This window comes from Rhyacophila brunnea, unplaced genomic scaffold (assembly GCF_057557595.1).
Source record: "Rhyacophila brunnea isolate RB1 unplaced genomic scaffold, BYU_Rbru_1.0 scaffold_14, whole genome shotgun sequence".
NCBI lineage: Eukaryota > Metazoa > Arthropoda > Insecta > Trichoptera > Rhyacophilidae > Rhyacophila > Rhyacophila brunnea.
The window spans coordinates 32237052-32258330 of record NW_028232796.1 but is presented as its reverse complement, the minus strand read 5'-3'; the positions used below and the strand labels follow the sequence as shown (position 1 = coordinate 32258330).

The 21279-nt window shown below is 35.4% G+C and overlaps 2 protein-coding genes across 2 annotated transcripts; one reads left to right on the top strand and one right to left on the bottom strand.

Annotated features, from left to right (window-relative positions):
* Nucleotides 1–2361: 2361 nt before the first annotated feature.
* On the top strand, nucleotides 2362–11992 carry LOC147075870 (uncharacterized). Its single transcript, XM_085942195.1, has 4 exons — nucleotides 2362–6273; nucleotides 6607–6644; nucleotides 8620–8760; nucleotides 11624–11992. The coding sequence occupies exons 1-4, from the start codon at nucleotides 2379–2381 to the stop codon at nucleotides 11750–11752; spliced, it is 4203 nt and encodes a 1400-aa protein (XP_085798321.1). The 5' UTR covers nucleotides 2362–2378; the 3' UTR covers nucleotides 11753–11992.
* A 546-nt stretch (nucleotides 11993–12538) lies between these two features.
* On the bottom strand, nucleotides 12539–19670 carry Fnta (farnesyl transferase alpha). Its single transcript, XM_085942197.1, has 5 exons — nucleotides 19403–19670; nucleotides 19164–19287; nucleotides 17310–17400; nucleotides 15680–15819; nucleotides 12539–13715 (listed from the first exon to the last, which is right to left on the bottom strand). Exons 1-5 carry the CDS (start codon nucleotides 19533–19535, stop codon nucleotides 13166–13168), a joined length of 1038 nt encoding a protein of 345 aa, XP_085798323.1. The 5' UTR covers nucleotides 19536–19670; the 3' UTR covers nucleotides 12539–13165.
* Between the last annotated feature and the right edge of the window lie 1609 nt (nucleotides 19671–21279).

Genomic DNA, 21279 nt, shown 5'->3' with positions numbered 1-21279 from the left:
TGCTACGGGATGGGAGCATCAGTTTGACAACATTTTAAATACCAAGAAAAACGACATTATACATTTTTTTTCCATAGTGGCAGCTTCCTGTGACAGTACGTAATGTGATGATAATATATTTGAACCATTAGTCATTTCAAATTGCAGTTATTCGAAGCAAACTTCATACTATTATTGCTTGCGTCTGCCAAAAAACATTAAACATAATTTTAGATTCACTCATATAGAAATTGTTAAATGCTCATATTAAACTATTTGACAGGCAGGCGTAACCATCTGGACTTCAATATTGATAAATGCAATATTTTATCGTTTACTAAAGCCTCACGAGTATTATTTTTTCAATATTTGATGCATGTCAGAGTTCTTTTGCGAATACCATCTGTAAGGCATCTCAGCATTGTGTCTGATAGTAAGATAGTAAGCTGACATTTTAGTGATAATATGGCTGTCAATAATTGTAAAAAGGCACTACAAATGTTAGGCTTCGTCTTGCTTACTTCCCGGGTATTTTCGGATGTTACGGTATTAGAAATTCTCTACAACTCCTTAGATAGAAGCCGGCTTGAGAGTGGATCGATTGTTTCGGCCCCGCATCAGTTGAAATACGATCTTATAGTGGAGCGAGTTCAAAAGAAATTTTTGAGACTCCTTTACTTGAGGTTGTATGGATGCTGTCCGTGGCTTTATCCAACTGGCTTCCTCTTTAGTATGCTTACATACTATAGTTTAAACACTAGACAATATTTATTTTTGGCCATGTATTTTTTCTGACTTATACGCTGTGAAAATGAAAATTCTGCCATTCTTGGTGGTATTGACATGTGTGTCCCTGATAACTATCTTAGAAATCAGGAGTATCAGTTTTTTGTTCTCCCAAAGTGCAGAACTAACCTGCCGTTTTGTAATGCCAATTGGGAGAGCAATAACCCTGTTCAACCAAATCACTTCATATATTGACATATTCCACCTACGTGAGGATGAGTATAGGTGGATATTGTTTTATAAATTCTTAAAATAGGGTCTGCTTAACTCATTCGATGTAGGTACTTCCTTGTATCTAATTTATAATTATGTTATTTACATTTTTCTAATGTTTAAGTTTTAATAATATTTCTTTGTTTCTAAATGTCATATTGTGAACAACTTAAATTAATAATTTGTAATGTTCACTAACTATAATATTAAAAATAAATATGTAATATAAATTTTAAATTGACATAAAAATAAAATTTGAAATAATATATTATTTTTAGTCTATTTATAGCTGGGCCTTGTTCACGCACATCAAAGGTGTAGCCAATAGATCCTCTATCGTCATCAAATAGTTTTTCAAATTAATCTTTCCAATGCCAGTTACAATAAAAATGCAATGAACCAAAGAAAAAATACATGAAAAGCCAAAAAATAAAAAGAAATAAGTATTATTAATTATTCAAACATATTTTCAAAAATAGAACCAACAATCAGTTAGTTTTTGCTAAACAACTAACATAAGGAGACAAATGAAAGTTTGAATAATGGCTTAGTTGAAAATTCTTGTGACATATGTTTGAAAATATTATAAATTTGTTATCTTGCAATTTAGAAATTAAAACTAGTTTTCAAAATATAAATTATCCACATCTCCACCTATTTGATCGGCAAAATAGTGAATTTGTTACAGAGCATTTTTGAAACAGACGATTCTTTCAAATTTTATTGTGGAGTTCGTTTTTTTCGAGACAGGTTATTGAAGGAAATCATACAAAGTGCAAACAAATACTCGGAAACTATTAGAAGCTCATAAAATTATACAAGGGAACGTGTAGAAAATGTAATATCTTATCGAAGCAGAAATAAAACGAATAGAAAATATATAATAAAATATTTGAACAAGTAAGTCATTTAAAACAACATTACAGATTGAAGTCTGTGTTTCAGTATGTGGCACCTAATATCGAGTACCCAGACTTGATAAAAGAAATGTTTCATTTTTAAAAACATGCTTGTCATTTCAATTATGATTTTTATCTCATGGTCTTGGCTCCAGTCTTCTTGTAGACGGCAACCAATATATTTCACATTTATCGGCTTGCCCTCAACGTACAGGTGGACATTTTCGATCTTTTGTTTACTTACGAACATAAAGATGATTTTTTGTAAGACGTGGAGCCAATATGTTTGACTTATATTACTCACTCCCGTCAGTGAACCTTGAAGGTCTTCGGCATTATACGCCGGTAGCACTGTATCATCTGCATATAGAGGATTATTGATCCATCTATCATTAATCTTTATACCTTTCTGGACGATGCTGTGTACCCTCAGTCGATATTATTAATTTTTTTAAATAGTATTGCAAATAATTTGCAGGTATGGAAGATAAAAAAAGTAAAATGAGCAGAATTGATAAAAAAGATAGCCAAGACACGCAACATGCGGTATCTACCAAGAGTTCTAGAAGTCATCCGATTGACATTTCCCATCGCACAAGCCTCATTGATAATAATAGTCGGCAAGATGCAAGTGAGAGTGGAAGCTTGCAAATGAGCGCTCAGCATTCCATAGTTATCAAAATATCAAGTAGAGCTATTGACGATGACTATGAGGACAAGGAAGAAACGAATATGAAACCTTCAAGCGTTAATTCAAAATTAGGAATGTCAAATAATCCCAGCGAACAGATTTCTCGAGTTCAATGTATCCTGTCACGATCCGATGTGAGATCACAGAAAAAATCTCTATCAAAGGTGGCATCACAGAAGAGCTCACTTCCAGATGACACGTCAGAGCACATGTCTCTTCCGGACGACAGATCTCTTTTGAAAGTGACATCTCACAAAAAATCTCTATCAAAGATGGCATCACACAAGAGCTCACATCCAGATGACACGTCAGAGCACATGTCTCTTCTGGAAGACAGATATCTATCAAAGGTGGCATCACAGAAGAGTTCACTTCCAGATGACACGTCAGAGCACGTGTCTCTTCCGGAAGACAGATCTCTTTCGAAAGTGACATCACACAAAAAATCTCTGTCAAAGATGGCATCACAAAAGAGCTCACATCCAGATGACACGTCAGAGCGCATGTCTCTTCCGGAAGACGGATCTCTATCAAAAGTGGCATCACAGAAGAGTTCACTTCCAGATGACACGTCAGAGCATCTGCCTCTTCCAGAAGACAGATCTCTTTCGAAAGTGACATCACACAAAAAATCTCTATCTAAGATGGCATCACAAAAGAGCTCACATCCAGATGACACGTCAGAGCGCATGTCTCTTTCGGAAGACGGATCTCTTTCGAAAGTGACATCATACAAAAAATCTCTATCTAAGATGGCATCACAGAAGAGCTCACACCCAGGTGACACATCAGAGCACATGTCTCTTCCGGAAGACGGATCTCTATCAAAAGTGGCATCACAGAAGAGTTCACTTCCAGATGACACGTCAGAGCATGTGCCTCTTCCGGAAGACAGATCTCTTTCGAAAGTGACATCACACAAAAAATCTCTATCTAAGATGGCATCACAAAAGAGCTCACATCCAGATGACACGTCAGAGCGCATGTCTCTTCCGGAAGACGGAGATCTTTCGAAAGTGACATCACACAAATCTTCTTATTCAAGAGTCGCTTCACAAAAAACTTCTCTCACAGCGTCACAGGGTGAATCCCCTCCGAAATCGGAATCAGAATCAGAAACTGGGTTTCTAGCGAACGATGCATCGCACGAATCGTCACTTTCTAAATTCACATCCCAAAAAAGTATGTTATCTTCAGTCAAGGGATCAAGACGATCACTTCCAGAAGAAACATTGAATGAAATGACATCGCTTGGACAATCCCTTCACAAAGCAACATCGCAAAAAAGTTCGCGGAAGTCGCCCGATAGGTCACAAGAAGGATCGCTACTTCGAGAAATGTCAGAACGGGTCTCTCTTTCGAAACACAGAATCGATCAAAGATCATGTTCGCGGACTGGAACGGGATGTGAGGGATCAGATGAAGAATTGGCAAAGGATTCAAAAAGGAATAGAGATATTGAGAAGTGCTTTATTTGTCAAGCTCCGAATGCTTGCCATCCCGTAGTTGTCTGCAATCCGTGCTTCGGTAACGATCTGGCTGATGTTGAGCCTGAATGCGTCGAAGAAACATCAGAGCCATTCGTTGAGGTATCGTCGGTTAAGGGTTCAAAAATAAGTACAAATATATCTTCACCTCCGCAATCTGTAGAAGAGATTGTTGAATGTGTCGAAGAAACACCCAAGAGTAGTGCTCATGATATAGCATCAGAGCAATCTCCTGAGTTATTATCGGTTGAGTGTTCAAAAATAAGTAAAAATACATTATTACCTCCGCAATCTGAAGAAGAGATGGTTGAATGTGTCGAAGAAACACCCAACATTAGTGCTCACGATTTAGCTGAAAAGGATAGTGTTAAAAGTACTGTAACAAGTGAAAGTTCGTCGGCGATTGTGGAGCCTGATGAAGAAGAGGCTGAGTGTCCGCGAATCATTGCCGAACCGTCAACCGACAAATGCGAGTCTTATATACGCTGCTACGCCTGTAACATTGACCTCGAAACTGATGAGGACGAATGTAAGTGTATAGAACGTCCGCCCTCACCCGCCCCTGAGAAATGTCCTGCAGAGGATATTGAAGAGATAGAAAGCCCAGAAAGTCTACGCACTACTGAGAGTGTTGAAAAATCTGAAGGTGTACGTTCAACTGAGAGTGTTGAAAAATCTGAATGTGTATGCTCAACCGAGAGTGGTGACATACTAGAAATTGTATGCTCAACTGGAAGTGTTCAAAAAACTGAAAGTGCATGCTCAACTGAGAGCGTTGAAAAATCTGAATGTGTGTGCTCAACTGAGAATGTTGAAAAATCTGAAAGTGCTTGCTCAACTAAGAGTATTGAAAAATCTGAAAGTGCATGCTCAACTAAGAGTGTTGAAAAATCTGAAAGTGCATGCTCAACTAAGAGTGTTGAAAAATCTGAAAGTGCATGCTCAACTAAGAGTACTGAAAATTCTGAAAGCGTATGCTCAACTAAGAGTATTGAAAAATATGAGAGCATCCAGTCACAAGAGGACGAGCCGGAACCCGATGACAAGTCTGTTTCTGAAAAATCTTCCCACCCCGAAAGCAAATCGATACCAAAAACAGAAAGCATTCCTTCGAAGACCGAGAGCCGAGTGAGTATACTGTGCGAGTGCAGCACAAGTGGGCCACTCATAATACTGGAATGTGAAGAATCGGGCAGCATTGAACAGTGCATGTGTTCACATTCCGATGTGGCCGATAATGAACCGAGTTCGGAAGGCGTCAGAACTCCATCAGAAGCTTCCGAAGAGGTCAGGGAGGCCAGCCGCAAAGTATCTTCGGAGATTGTCGAAAGGGTCAGCGAAGTCAGCTCGAAAGCGCCCTCGGAGATTGTAGATAAGGTCAGCGAGATCAGCTCTAAATCGCCCTCGGAAATTCTCGAAAAGGTCAGCGAGGTCAGCTCCAAACCGCCCTCAGAAATCATGGAACTAGACGAGGACAAGGAATGCAAACATTGCGATGCTAAAATAGCTTCAGATAACTGTAATATTTGCGATAAATGCTTGCGAGTTGAAAGTAACACTGACAAGCTCGAGGTATTAAAAACTCCATCGCAAAAGGAATCCGTTGTCTCCTCTAACAGTCATTGCATACATACAAACATATTGATAGATATTATCAACGTAAATCAGGCACTCTGCAGCAAAAAACATCCCATGACAAAAATGCACAAGCACATAATGCATTCTGAAAACATTCAATTCTGCAACCGTTGCGAATCGGAGTCAGACACGTCTGCGGCTACTGTGGACAGTTGTGAGTGGCGATCCTCTGCTGACGCAGCGAGGTGTCCGGAATTGCCCCAGGGAAGTTGCGATTTTTGCGAGCAACTCCAAGGGACTCAGGGTTTCGTTGTAAAAAAGCGGAAAAACGAAATACGAATAAAAATACCCACGCTGAGATGTGTCGAATGCATTGCGGAAAAGGACCAGCCGGGAACTGACGCCAGAACCGTCTGTTTCGATAAGCAATTAGAAAGATTGCATCAGACCCACGCCATCCAGCTGTGCACGTCTTGTGAAAACACTTTTATTATAAAAAAAGGCGACAGGTCCGGTGTCAATTGCGAATTACTGTCCGAATCGACCGATGATGTGAAGGAAGTGTTTGACAAGATTGAAAAGACCCTGCCGGATTGTGGATGCGGTCCGGGCTGCCATCATGAGAGGGATCCAGGCTTAGGTTGGTTTTCTTCACCACAAATACTATTTTAAATATCTCAGATAGCATAGTCACTAGCATCTGCAATTATTCGCAAGGATAGGTACGATGTATGAGAAGCATTACCCGGAAAATGAAAGATGTGAATCCCCCCTTGGGCCAAATATTATTCAAGGATATAGACATGTTGAGGTTTTTTTAAATTACGTAACTTTTCTTTCAGTAAATGCAATAATATCTAGAATCTGTTCTGTTATGTACCATTCATAATTAGTAGATACTTATCTATAATAAATTATTTTATACCTTTTAAAAGCTTTCACTAAAATATCTATTGTTATTCTTTTCCACCAGTACTGTCACCGAGTTCTTCAAATACTGAACACAAGCAGGTTCGAACACATTTATCTTATATTATAGTACTATTAACACTTATTAGTTTCGGAACAGCCGTTTTTACATGCTTAAACAATCATATTACCATCTTTCTACAGCCCTATGTAATATGCATAATGGATATAATAGTATCATATGGGTGACATATGGAAAATACGAAATTGAAGAAAACGGTTCCAATAAAAAATAAATCAAAAAGATTTTGCATGAAAGACCGATTCAAAAACATTAAAGATAACAGGTTTTCAAGTGAATCTTTAAAATGCGGCTTTTTCCACAATCATTTAGTTTCGAAGACCCAGCTCTTGACGGAGCTCAGCTTTGGGGTCATGTGACTAACAATTTAGTGGTTGTCATTTGGTTGCATACTTCCATAGGTGGATTAATCTAAATTGCTAAGTTGCAGAAACAGTTCAATCCAATTTTCACTTTGAAACCTAGTTTGACACAAACATTAAATGTAAATAGATTTTTTATTAACATTGAAATGAATAAGTTTCCATTTGTTTTTTATTTTAAATACCTATACCATACTATAAAAGAACTAAGAAATCAAACAAGTCTTTTATTAGCCTGTAAGCGTCGTGGGTCCCAGGTTTGAATCCTGGGTCTGGCAAGTACACAAATTGTTTTTCAATTTGTGTATGAGTCAGAGAATGGACCTAAAAGATTGAGCAAGTGGCTGACAAAAAAAATAAATCTGCTAATACAAACCTCCACTCTGTGGAGGCCCATTTGATCTTATTAAGATTGGACATAGTCGAAAAAAAAAAAAGAGTTCACAATGATTGAGTGGTAAAGCGTCTGCTTATAAAGTCTTGAGCCGTAGATTTGAATCAGCATCTGGTGATTTCAATGTGTATAATATAGAGATTGCACAGAATAGGATGAGCCAGTGAACATTTCTTCTAAAAAAATCTGTTAAGAAATCTCTTCGCAAGGCAGCCGAGATCCGAATTGTATTATAGCGCTGTGCCATTGAAAAAATTAATCAATAGATATGATTATGATCAGAATAATTTCAATCAAGATTATGATACATTTTAGATGTGAAACAATGATAGACACATCATAACTAGGTTATAAATATGGATTTTTCATCGCTCATAGAAATAAATACATATATTATTAAAAGGTTGTGGCAATTATATCCAATTCAGGACTTGCCTGCCATCTAGAGAATAACTTCGGTATAATAGACGATGAATAATTTATGATTTTTCTCATTGTAATCATTTTTAATAACATTGAAATCAGATATTTGAGATTGTCGTACAGGAGTGATTGATCGAAAATATTTGTTGTCACTTATATTATAATCTAAGAAACGAGAATGAGAGGACAGAAGTATAGATAATAACCCCCTCCCCCCGTTAATTGTGGGGGATATTAAAAAAAAACAATTTAATATAATTATGAATACACTTTATTAACAAACTGAATAACAAAATAAATGTCACAATTACATAAAATAAAAGTTACAATATAACCTTGTTTCCATTATAAATTGAAAAAATAAAATGAGCTTTGTTCCACGTTGCTCAAGCATTGTGTTAGTATATTTCGACTTACTTTCATTTCACTCGCGCTCATAGCTTTAAGTATTATATGTGTGAGAGTGAGAAAAATTGTGTCCGTGATTCTATTTAATATGACTATTCCTGGCACGTGTCATATATCAAAACACATGCAGGACATAAATCAATATTATTAAAAAACGATATAACGAATTTACACTCGCCAGATGTACAGCATTCCTCAACTTGTTATCCAAGAAAAGGTCAATGTTAAACATAACAGAGGATGACACCGCATTTCATGGCTTAAGAATCTCCAGTGCAGCTCCACTAAACTGCTCTGGGTAGCAGACAATAGAGCAAAGATCGCCCTGATGTTGGCCAACCTCTGTTAGGGAATGAAACAATAAGAAGAAACCGGTACATAAATGATGTTATTTTGTAATTTTTACAGATGGAATCGCATGATAGGGTATCACTTTCCAGTAAATGTGATGGAATAACTCAAGGCCTACTCATTGTGCAGTACGTTACGGACACGTCGATAATGTTTAAGTGGGATGTTCCAGAAATTCAGGGAATTTCCGGATATGAGGTAAATATTATTCATAATTTAAGATTTGCTGTATTTTCATAATGGGTGTTTTTTGCCTTGATATAACTTGTTAAGGGTTATAACAGGTTAATTGCCAAACTGAGCAGTGATACTGCACCCACTTTTTGACATTTATGACGAGTATAATCCAGGAAATCATCGTGAAAAGTCACACTTGAACAATGCTACCAAATCATCCAGATTTACTTTCAAAATATGGACGTTTATGGACAGGATGGCGCTACATGCCATAGACTTATTTAAATCAAAATTTGGTCATACGTTGATTTGGAGAAATTATTTTTTCTTGTTATTTTTTACAATTACAAGTTATATCAGGCTTATAAAACATCCTTTAGTTTTAATTAATAAGAATTTATAATATACGAAATTTAATATTACCATTGGAAAACTATGAATACTGCAGTTGACTCTCGATTTACTGGGATCATGTAAACCGGGCAGTAGATTAAATGTGACAAAAATACATCTAACCATTATCATAACAATTTGTATTCACACTTTGCCCCATGAACTATACAGTGGGTAAAATACTTTTTATACAGTTGAATTGCATTTTAGGTTTGAAGTGTATTTACAGATGACTCATTTCGTGCCGTAAACGTTCAACATATTAATGTGCAGTTTTGAATATTTTCATTGATGTTTTTTGACTGATCAAGAAGTCAACTATCCCTATAATTGTTCATTAGTCCTAGTAAATCAAGTCAACTGTAATTAGAATATATATATTACTAACTGACCCGGCAAACTTCGTACCGCCTCAGAATCAATAATCTTGTGTTAACTTATTAGCTGAATTAAATTCAGTTTTTTATTAAGTTAAAATGAATACTCAAAATGAAGAAGTTCAATAAATGTGCAAAAATCAAATCAAAATGAAAAGTATTTTAATTATATTGAACTGTACACACACAATGACCACGTGGATTAAGCGCCGGTCTATAGTGTCGAGGGTCCCATGTTCGAATCCTGGGTCTGGTAAGTTCACATATTGTAATTCAATTTCAATTCAATGATGACTACCGAGCCAACCTTCAATCGTAAATTGTGCGGTGGCAAGCCAGGCAGATCCAATGAGTTTAAAAATTCAGTTGGATAGTTGGTTGCTTCGTCTTCGTTTGTTACACAGTCGATAGATTTGAAGGACTGCAGTGGACCAACGATTTGATTTTGAATTGTGAAGTTTAAGTGATCCACATCTTTGTTCTTTACCGCAAGAATGCTCGTTCACTCAACCAATTGTCATGTTTGTGATTAGCAATGATGTTCGGTAACACTTTGTTGATGAGTTCGTCCTTAGTTGAGACGAAATTGGAAAAATTCAGCGGAAACGAAATTAATCCGCTCGATTCATCGACAGGAACACGGCCGTTACCGATAATCAGTAATTGCTTGGAGAAATCTTCGGCAGATGGATCATTTAGCAATGCAACTCGCATGTTTGTCGTCAGCTGAAGTGTCTTCACATAGTACGACAGAGTCGATGATTTGAGGCAAGCATTTATTTCATCAGCAGCGGTCGATCTTGGAATGACTGGTAGTGTTTGGCGAAAATCGCCAGATAGTAGAATCATTGCGCCTCCAAAACTTCTTGAGTCATTGCGCAGATCTTTCATAGTTCGATTGAGTGCTTTCAATGCGCGTTTGTGCGCCATTGTGCATCCATCCCAGGTGATGATTTTACTTGCTAACAAAACTTTGGCCATTGCTGAGTATTTCGCAATGTTGTATGTCGGTTTTTCAGTCGGCAATTTCAACGTTGAATGAGGCGTTCGGCATCCTTCTAACAACGTGGCCGCTATCCCAGAAGAAGCAACTGCTACAGCATTTTCGGATCTCACACGAACAGTAGCCAAAATCAATGACATGAGGAATGTCTCCCAGTTCCATCGGGCGCGTCGAGGAAAAATAAGCCACCATTTCCATCATCAATTGCCTTCATTAACGTATCGTACACTTCCTTCTGTTGAGGGTTCAACAGTGGTACATTCGTTCGAACTGATTGGTTCAATGCAGCTCGATCATATTCACGATCACGTTACAATTCTCGATTGAAAGCGTCGTTCATTCCACGATGTGGCGTTGGCATTCCTAACGTGACTAAAAAACTGCCGCACATGAGGTAACACATGTATTTGATCAAAAGCAAAGCCTGGTATTGTATCTCCTCATTCACCTCGAGATCGGGATTCCCTGAACTGACACAAATTCGATGTAAAATGTCTTCTGACATATCATCCTTTCACTTGTTCCACAGTTCAGGTGGATTCGATGGGAAGCATGTCGAAATAATGATATCAAATAATGTGCGTATCTGACTTGGAGATGCAGAAACAATTGCTTCAGCGATTGTCATATCCCAATGAGTATTGTTTTCAAGCAAATTGAGCTGTTGACATGAAGCACGAAATGTTGGGCACACTACACCATTGACAGTTAGACATTTCGACTATCATTCTTTCTTTTGTTTGTTTGTTTATTCTTTATTGTTTCTGTCATGTATCAGAGATGGCGTTGTATACGGATTAAAATTTTTTGTGATTTTCTTTTATTTTCGAATGCGCGAGGTTTTCATCGTTCAAATTCATCGATGTCAGTCAAAAGCCTTTCCATACAAGATGTATGAGAAAATTAATCTTCATAATTTATTTTTTCCGTGATTTATCCAATGTTTTAATAGTTATTCTGCTATTCGGGGCGGAGACAAATCCAACAAATCAAAGATCATAAAAATCAGTCCAGCCGTTCTTGAGTTATAAATGGTGTAACCAACCCGACGTTGTTTTATATATATAGATTATGCTATGGTATATTGTGCTAAATTATTTTCTATTTTCAGTTACGCATAAATGGGGTGTTAATGCATGTCATAAAGTGTCCATCTAGAAGCTGCATCATCCTCCGAGAGATACCATCAACTAGTAATGTCATTCATGTCAAGTGCATTCTGGATTCTGACCAAGAATAAAATATTAACCTGCTGAAGATTCAGGAATGAAAAAAAATATGTTTAACTCGAGAAATTTTATTTTACTATTTAAAATTATGTGTAACAGCAATGTGAGTGCATTTGTTTATTATTTTAGAGTACCTACAATGATGTATCTACTACTAAAGAAAATCGATCACAGTATAAAATATTTTATTTGTTAAAAAAATGCATAATTATAGCAACAAATAAAACATTAAATGTATTTGCGCTTCCCAAAAACATTGTTTTATGACAAAATTCCAAAATATTCATTTGCTTCACACATAGTGAGATGAGAAATTTCAAGTGATTGAAGGCTCTATACATTTTCAGAACTATTAACCTCGTTTGGTATAGATTACTGATTGATTATACATCTATGTAGATATAATCTGAGCCCTGTTTTTTGTACAAGCAATTCTTTAAAATAGCACAACACACATTTGATAGAATCAGTATTTATCGCAAGGCGTATCATACAGTTGGTTAAAAAAGCATGATGTTTTGCCTAGCTTTGAATGAAATTGTATGTAAATAGGAAAGTTGAAAGAAGAAAATGTCACTTTATCCTAAATCTACATGCATGTTATGTGAAACTAGAAAAAAACTAACGGAATACCTGTTGAGATTTTTAACAGAGACCTTCTGATTAATGACAAGAGTATAAGACATACAGTAGGACTGAGATCACCATTAAGGTTAGCGTGTGGCAGTGCCGAGGTCCATAAAAAAAAAATAAGTGTAATAAAGAAAGTTTTTTTTGTTAAATGAAAGATGGTTGAATAGATTAAAGCAAATAAATGGTTTATTTATTACAAAATATAGGTAGGTACAATAAATAGTATTCACAAGTATATTCAATTTGATGAAGTTTCAAAATCAAACAACTAAAAAATCACAAATGTAACAGTGGGTTTCTAACGAACACTTCTCTGCGCAACCCTGCAATCATATTATTAGTAGACTCCTGAAGTGTTTTACAACACCTTGCTCTGGCTACTCGCTGGATCCACAATAAATGGGAATTGAGAGTAATTCCCAGAACGCTTGGACCGGAATGAGTCCATAAAGAAAATGTGTCAAAGCATGTGGATAGATTTCCGCTGCTTCAGTTTGTCAATTCGCCACTGAGCAGAATTTAGCTCAAGCTGATTATTGAGACTAAGATTATGCCAAACAATGGGTGAAAGATTTGAAGTTGCACAGGTGGAAGCTCTGCGATGAGTGTGATGTTCAGGACATTGCACAGAGTAATCCTCACTCAGAGTAGAAGAGGCTATACGACAACGAGGCGCACTCAAACCCTAGATAAAATTATATATGTATTTGAAATAAAAAAAAATGGTTGATTGTAGGTAGGTACACTTCACAATTGAAAACATTAAAAAAATGTATCCTTATTAATAAAATTTAAACATCACAAGTATTTGCGGTGGTATCATTTTTGGGGGTTCTGCTGCGGCGTTTGAAGGTTCTAGAATTGCCCGACCTGTCGTAACCGGGAAGGAATCTTTCAGACATGTACTTCCAATATCTCGATCTAATGGTATCGTGCGTTTGCTCCAGTGAAGTGCACAATTCGATGCCCCTCTTCGCATTGTACAATGGATCATCCTTATCCTTCGCAATTGCGTCATCGCAAATATCTACAAGCAACGCCAGCAGGTGATGCGATCTATTAGAGCTTGCAAACAATTCTTCGCAGAAAGATGAAACGGTGGTGTTTCCGCTCAAGCCGTTTTTATCATAGAAAAGTACACCTCTCAGGTAATTCCAAGCACTTTCATTACTTTTTATCAATTTAATCTTGCTTATTGTAAATTGTGCTTCTCTCTCTACAACTTCATCAGTAAAACCGGTCGTATTAGATATAACAAAGTATCGTTGATTCCAGGCGGAATTATTTCTTACGTCTTGGGAAAGCAGCGATTCGACAAAGTCCAGTTCTTCATCGTACAATCTGAAATGCATAACAAAAATTTATTATAATTAAATTGATAGATTTTTATTGAGGGGCCGTTTACACATCACAAACAACTTAGCAATTTTCTTGCCAGATCTAGCGTTATTGAGTAGGCATCTATATTATTAAAAATACATCTAGCTTATGACGTTAGAGCTAGCATTTTCTGACACAACAGCTTTAAAACTCGGGTCAAATTTACATACTAGGATAATATATATAAGAGCCCGCCTTTCAAATATAATTCAGTATAAAAAGGACCTCAGTTGTAACTATGTTAATTTAAATCGATCTTTTCGCAAAAATCACTAATCATTGGAGATTTTATTTCAAGAAATATTATTATTATTACTGATAATTTCTGCCGCAGAGAATTATTATTATTTTATGAACACCTGCGAGATGAAGCCGATCAGAAAACAGGGCTGTCAAAATAATATTAAGCATTCATATTTTTTAAATGTTAATTTCATCATGGTTTTTAATCAAACCTGTGCAAGTACGTACTGGTAACTTGGGTGGATTTTGTAGCAAACATACTATTGATATATATACGGGTATATTATTATTATAACCCAATTCAAATTGAACATAGGTTGATACTCAAATACTATTATAGTATGTTTATGATTTCGAGAAAATAATACGATGGTATAATTAATCCATATCAATTATTTGAAAACATTACATTCGCACTTTGCACAAAATTACAAACACATTCGAAGTTTGCCGCACACGTACAGACCACGTGATATTTGTTTACGCAAAATCGTCGCTTTTCAAAATGGCGAATTTGATTACCAGATTTTACTGCGATGAATCAGTATGTTCCTTTATGTCTTTTTTTATTCGTAGGTTTGTTTACTATGTACACCGAGAAATTTCCATTTATAAACTCGGAAACGATTTTTACAGAAGAGTTTTGGAATATAATGCAACCAAAACTGGAAAAAATTCTATCATGGGTGTTGACTTCCTGAATTAGCTAACCCCAGGTCCATGCCACTACGTGAACCACAGTGGATATTAAGCCATTTCCACACTGGCAACAAGTTGCTGGCAACCTCATTAAATTTTACGATACTTACCATAATTGCTTAAGAAATTTTACAATAATTATCGTAAAATCTAACGAGGTTGCCAGCAAATTAACTTGTTGCCAGTGTGGACCCGGCATTAGATGCACAAAACTTAAATAATATATATTATAAATAAAAATTTAAAATTATAAATATATATTATGATTTATGTCTTCGACAGCCCTGATGAAATAAATGTGAAATATGAGTTGGATCAGTCACAGAGCAAATTTATTAACACAAACAACTTTGACAAGACCTTTTTATATTAACTAGTAGACCAGATATTATGGACCACATGTTAAAAAATCATATTTTCAATTCTCAAGGCCATTTCTGTAGAACGTCCTCTTAATAGAAAGCAGAAACTAAAACAATCACGAAATCAAAACTAAATAATAATTTTTAATCTAATGTCTTTTTTGGGTGGACAATAAAGAAATCATAATATCTTCTAATGATCGTGTAAGCCCTATTTCATTAGTGGAATTATTTGTGGCTATGAACAAAATTAACATACTTTCAATCGAAAATCGTGACAAATATTTGTAATTAGTTTGTAACTATTAAATAACTACATCCAAGAAGTGTTGAATCTGAGAAGGCCTTTTCTGCAGCCGACTTGCCTGTACAAAGATAAGATCAATACTCTTTTTGGCATATTTTAATTTAAATTAGCATTTCTACTCTAAAGAGTATCAGCATTCATTATGAAATACCAGTATGTATGAATATTTTCATTCCGTATTGCAATTTGTATTTATTTCATTCTGTATTGCAAATTTAATTTGGGATATGTCAACTCAACATACTTTGCAGGCGAGCCTTAACTTTTTCGATTGATAGGAAGAATAAAATTGAAAGTGATTAAAATATAATTACTCAAAAGTTTTGATGACCCATTGGCGGTGTTGCCAGGCATGATAGTTTTTGGGATCCTGGGCAAGAATTTTAGCAGTCAGTTGAAGCTCCAACGAAGTATCTTTCATCCACTCCACTAGCACTCGACGGTGATGCCACACCTAAAAGTAAAGATTTTTAGTTTCTAATGAACACCCATCATCACACTGACTGCAAGTCAACTCTAGCTCCTCACATAAGCTTTCAAAATCAAAACATGACGCAATAACGATTTGTATGAAATTACGATTACAGAACAGCCATTAAATTTATGAAAATTTTCAAACGAGACAATAAAAATATTTTTAGGTACTATTTATTTTTGCATTTGCATGATTCATTCGAATATGGTTCTTCCGCACTCTTTTTATGAGATCATAATCGAAATATAGGATATCATAGTGGCACAATTTTTGAACTACATATTTAACTAATATCCCCCATTAAATTGATGGTTACATGTAAATTATACATATTACATTCCACCATAGCACAATTCACCGTGAGCTTTATTATCGGAAAGAGATGACCGTATACTATATAGAGATGAAAAAAATACACGTTGTTCGTGGAGCATTGCAGACAATAATCTACCTAAACTAACAAATAATCCAGTATATTAGCTATTTTCAAAATTTGTTTGCCGCTGGCTTCCTGTAAACTGACAAGAACCGTGTTTTATTTAGACATGAATTTTATCTCAGTACTATACGACCCTAAGAGGTTGAACGGTCATTGATATACTAATATAAAACCATGTATTTATGAAGTGTGATACGGCGAACTGCATACGTACAAATTTCCGGACACGTAAATCGATATGTTATTTTATACATAAATATTTATGTAGCAAGTATGGAGACATGAAGCTTCAGTATTTTAAAACAACAAAATTTGATTTTGTTACCTCATTTACGAACTATACTCCTCACACGTATTTGCCTTGACACTGTTACATTATATTTTAGCAGAACTTAAGTTAGTATTAAGAACATTAAGGGTGAGGCATTTTGGAGACCTACTAACTGGCAATACTCCGACAGTACTCATATCGAGATACTAGTTATACTCGTCGGTCCATACCTATACTTATCCTTATAAGATGTGAGGCTAGTAAAATAAATCAAAATACCTAATTTAAAATACAGTATAACCCCTATTTTACGGGGGATTTAGGGACTATTTTAGGGACTGAAGAAAAAAAACCTAATTGGAGGGAAAATGTATGGGGGTATTGAAAAAAAGAACATTTAAATTTTATGTTTCTAAAAAAATATAGTTTTATTAAAAAACAACATTCAATTAAAATTTTTATTGAAATTTTTTTATTTTTTATTAAAAAAATCATGTATATTAGTTTCTTGCATTTTTGTTATGTAATTCTCACCTTACGCCGTTCGAATGTCACGACCCAATCATTGTTAAGCGCGCGTACCTCGCATATTTTGAATATTTCCGACGTAAATCGCGGGAAAGAAAAACGTAAATTCGGGTATTAAATGTACTGAAATACATTGGGACTGAAAAAATTACACGCAATTGCCGGGAAAACGTGAATTCCGGGCACGTAAAAACGAGGTTATACTGTATTATAAAAATAGTTTGCACTTACTTGATAGTTTTTAGGATTTGATTCTATGACTGATTGGACATATTTAAGTTCATCGGAAAGGTCTGAGTTCAAGCTTTGCAGAATGTCTCGTCTGTAAATATAAAATAATGAACAAATAAATACATGTTACAAATCGATTCAATGAAAATGCACATGGGTACAACTAATAACTCAGAATGCTCACTTCACTGCAACGGCTGTGCATATGATCTGCTAACAGAGCTATGTTACGTGAGTGGCAACGGTCCCTTTCCCATAAGAGACCTCTATTTTATCATTTAATATATTGTTACTATTCACAACATTGAAACTATAGGATACACCCTCTAATTTTAACGCTTAATTGGAAGCACAATTTGTCTTGCGTCAGTTTACAAATCAATGTGAAAAAAATTTACATTTTGTGCAATATCACCTGTTCTGAATCAGAATTCACCTTGATTAGCGATGAGCAAAACATTGAGTTTCTTAAACATAGATTAAATATCTGGGAGTGCACATCACCGGAGATGGCTTTTTGCATAGAAAGCTCACTATCTGAATAGGAATGTCTGGGACTCACGACTCACTCACGGAATAGCAATTCACAAGTCACTTGCCAAAAAATAGATCCCGCTCGGAATCCACGCGGCTGTTTCTATGAAATGCCTATAGTTCAGTTGAGACATGGAAACCGCGCGGTCCGGACGTGTTGTGATAATGGAGCGCTTGGACACAGAATAATTTATTGTTTATTGATGAAGTGGAGAAAAGAAGAGTTTAGATTATTCCAATAAAATAATAAAAAGGAATTTTGGTTAAAATTTTGTAAATTTGGGATATAAAACTCTAAAGTGGCCATGTGTTAATCTATCTCTAATATCAGATGCACCAAAAAACATATTGCTTCTTTGACTTCCATGATAACACTGAAGCTTCGAGCTCGGTTTACGCGCGCATTGTCTACAGTCGACTAAAAAGTTTAATTGTCTATGCTGCTATCAAAAAGTAGAAGTTTTTTAATGGCAAGGAACCGGGTACTATGACTAGTCCATAGTATAGATACGCAGTCAAAATATTTGGACGAACAGTTCACTCTTCACTCTGAAGCTTCTTTTTAGAGCAGGGTGCTTTTGACTGGTCCTCCGCAGTCTTTATCTGTCAGTCGCCATTTTAGAATTAAGCTATCTTTTTGTCATCGAATTATAGTACGCAGTCCAAGAAATGATAGTATTTCGGCAAAAATTATAGGACGTGTTGAAAATGTAAGTTTTTTGTTTGTCACATAAAGATAACGGAGAATTCGAGAAATTCCGATGCCCTGCTTTATTTAAACACCTCTTACGACCGAAAAATGCTAATCGGTGAATTCAATTAATTGCATTTTTCCATTTAACCTAACCTAACCTAACCCAACCCAATATAAACCGGCGAATTCAATTAATTCCATTTTTCAAAATTGTGGTATTTTTGACGTACTATACTTTTTTAATAGTACGCGGACCAAAATGTACTATAATAATTATAGTTCGGTTGGCATCACTGCGGTCACTGACAGATGGCAGCGAACGACGGCGGAGAACCAGTCAAAAGACCCTAGAGTAGAAATGAAATGTTACAACATTATAAATAAATAAGTAGGTATGCATGTTAACAAGAATTTATGGTGATATTAGTTTTGAGGTTATACTTAATACATTTGTAGTTTATAACTGCTTTCTTAATACACAACAACAGCATATTGATTCATGTATTTTCCTGCTATTTCTGTAATATGAGTACAATTAAATAATGTTGAATGTCATTTGCGCATAGTTATATTTATCAATGTATTCGGTTTGTTCAATAATATAATATCAATGAAGTATTGCTTACCTATACTGCCATACAGTGTAATTAGCAGAATTGAGATGTAACGCGTCTTTTGTTAAGTCCAGTGCCCTTGCAGATTTCTCATTATTTCGTAAAATTGCTCTGAAGTAATTATATACATCTTTGACTGAAAAAATAAGAATAGGGTACACAACATACTATTTACCATAGTAATGCAGTAACTAAGCATGGGATTTTACAGCGTACATTAAGGGGTTGTTTCGTTTAAATTAACTACGTACATTTGTCGGAATATGCTATCGCAACGACTGGATCGGGTCCGTCGTCTTGCGGAATAGGAGTTACATCTCGCCATTCGGGCCGAGCTGCGTACAGCACCCACCCAGCGTCGTTTCTCTCATCGCTGTCAGACATACTTTACTTGGCACACGTTTTCAAACTCAAGATTTTATTTAAAAGATTATCTTTAATCAATATTTTGAATAATAAAATTAAATTCACTAAGCACTACCGAAATCTGGTGCCATAGACTACTAAAAATTCTTGTGCATTTGACAGATTGGAACAATCTCAACAATCATAGATAACTTATAACGACGGAATCAGTGTTACCTACAGCGTATTAATATTTGAGACGTCGATAATATTGGTATACTTGGTTCGTGTTTAGAATAATTATTAATAATTTTACGTGTTATTGTTCAAACTTAACAATTAATAAAATAAAATCCCTACATGGTCAATTTTTATTTTATGCAAAAGTTTTAAGCATAATACCGATTTTATATAATTATAAAAAAAACATTTAGTTCGGCATTTTAATTGCTTATGTTTTTCATAGATGTCTCAATTGTTTGATGTGATAATAATAAATTTTAATCCGTTTTAATTCAATATCTAATTATTATTAGTGGCATTTAGCGCAGAAAAATGATCAGTTTTAATAAAAAATAATAAACATTAGGTATGCTTCTAAAAAACCATTACCTACGTTGTTAAGAGCTAGAGGGATTTGGTTATAGCATGTTTGGTACCCACCTATTATTATTAATTTAGGTACCATGGAAATTGGACCAAGTTCAGCAAGTTGTGGATACAATTTTCGAGCCGATGCCGGCGTGAATGATAGTATTCAAAAATCATTATTTATGTATGTGTCAAATATATTGATCAAGTCAGTAGTCAACATTTAATTATTATTATCGTTTACCACTATACCATGTAGGTCAGTGTTTTTCAACCGGTATGCCGCTCAGCGCTCGGAATGGAGCGGAACGCCCCGGAGCGCCGTTCCTGTTTGTGGGATTTCCGAGGATGGCGTTCCTGTTCGTTAAAAATTCGAAAATGGCGTACCGGTTCGTAAAATATCCGACGGACAGCGAGTCGTCTAGTAAAATCCTCAAGCGTAGATTTAAAATTGACGAAAATTAATTTTTATTAAAAAATAATTTTACTGGTTTACAACCACTGAATTTTCTATGACCCGTACATATTACGTACTCAAGAATGTCCGAAATTGTTTTAAACGGTGGGTAAAGAACAAAATATTATTTTTTCGAGACAATATGAAACTGGGCTTCAAAAAAGATTGTTTAAAAACACGAGCATATGTACTGGAGAGAATTGTATAATTTCTCTCAATTGTTTCCATTTATAGTCACAGAAAAAACATTGCATTTTTTAAAAGAATTTGGTACGCACCGAAATATTAAGAGCGTGCGTGTTAAAAAAACAAATGCATGTCATAAATTTTGTGTTCACCTTCTACGTATTCTTCCGGGCGACCGGGCGAAATGCATTGTCTAAAGACACTAAAGCTGTAAAGTGTAAACTAAATAAATATTGCATACATGAAAAAACCTAACTAGGTAGTTAGACCTTCGCAGATGAGTTCGATAAATTATTTTATTACCGACAAAATGTGTGCCCTGAAAAAAGCCTTTGTAGTAAATAGTAAAAAGTTTTCCCTAAATAACCTACATGTTTTAAAGGGGTTGAAATATTTCAAATTAAATATGTAATTGTTAATAAAGTTTTGTTTTTCCCTTTGGCGAGTTCATACCACTTTTAATAATTCACCAATTAATAAATTTCCAGACAAAAACATTAATTTTATTTTATAATTTAAATTATTCATTGCGGTTATAGGTAATACCTA

Bases quoted from the DNA above. Each gene is read 5' to 3' on its own strand.
- Fnta (XM_085942197.1), bottom strand. From the start codon at position 19,535: ATGTCTGACAGCGATGAGAGAAACGACGCTGGGTGGGTGCTGTACGCA. The intron at 19,288-19,402 runs GTACGTAGTTAA...TTATTTTTTCAG, and splicing joins GATAGCATATTCCGACAAAT to TCAAAGATGTATATAATTAC. The intron at 15,820-17,309 runs GTAAGTGCAAAC...CTTTACTTTTAG, and splicing joins CAAATCCTAAAAACTATCAA to GTGTGGCATCACCGTCGAGT.
- LOC147075870 (XM_085942195.1), top strand. From the start codon at position 2,379: ATGAGCAGAATTGATAAAAAAGATAGCCAAGACACGCAACATGCGGTA. The intron at 6,274-6,606 runs GTTGGTTTTCTT...CTTTTCCACCAG, and splicing joins TGAGAGGGATCCAGGCTTAG to TACTGTCACCGAGTTCTTCA. The intron at 8,761-11,623 runs GTAAATATTATT...TTCTATTTTCAG, and splicing joins AGGGAATTTCCGGATATGAG to TTACGCATAAATGGGGTGTT.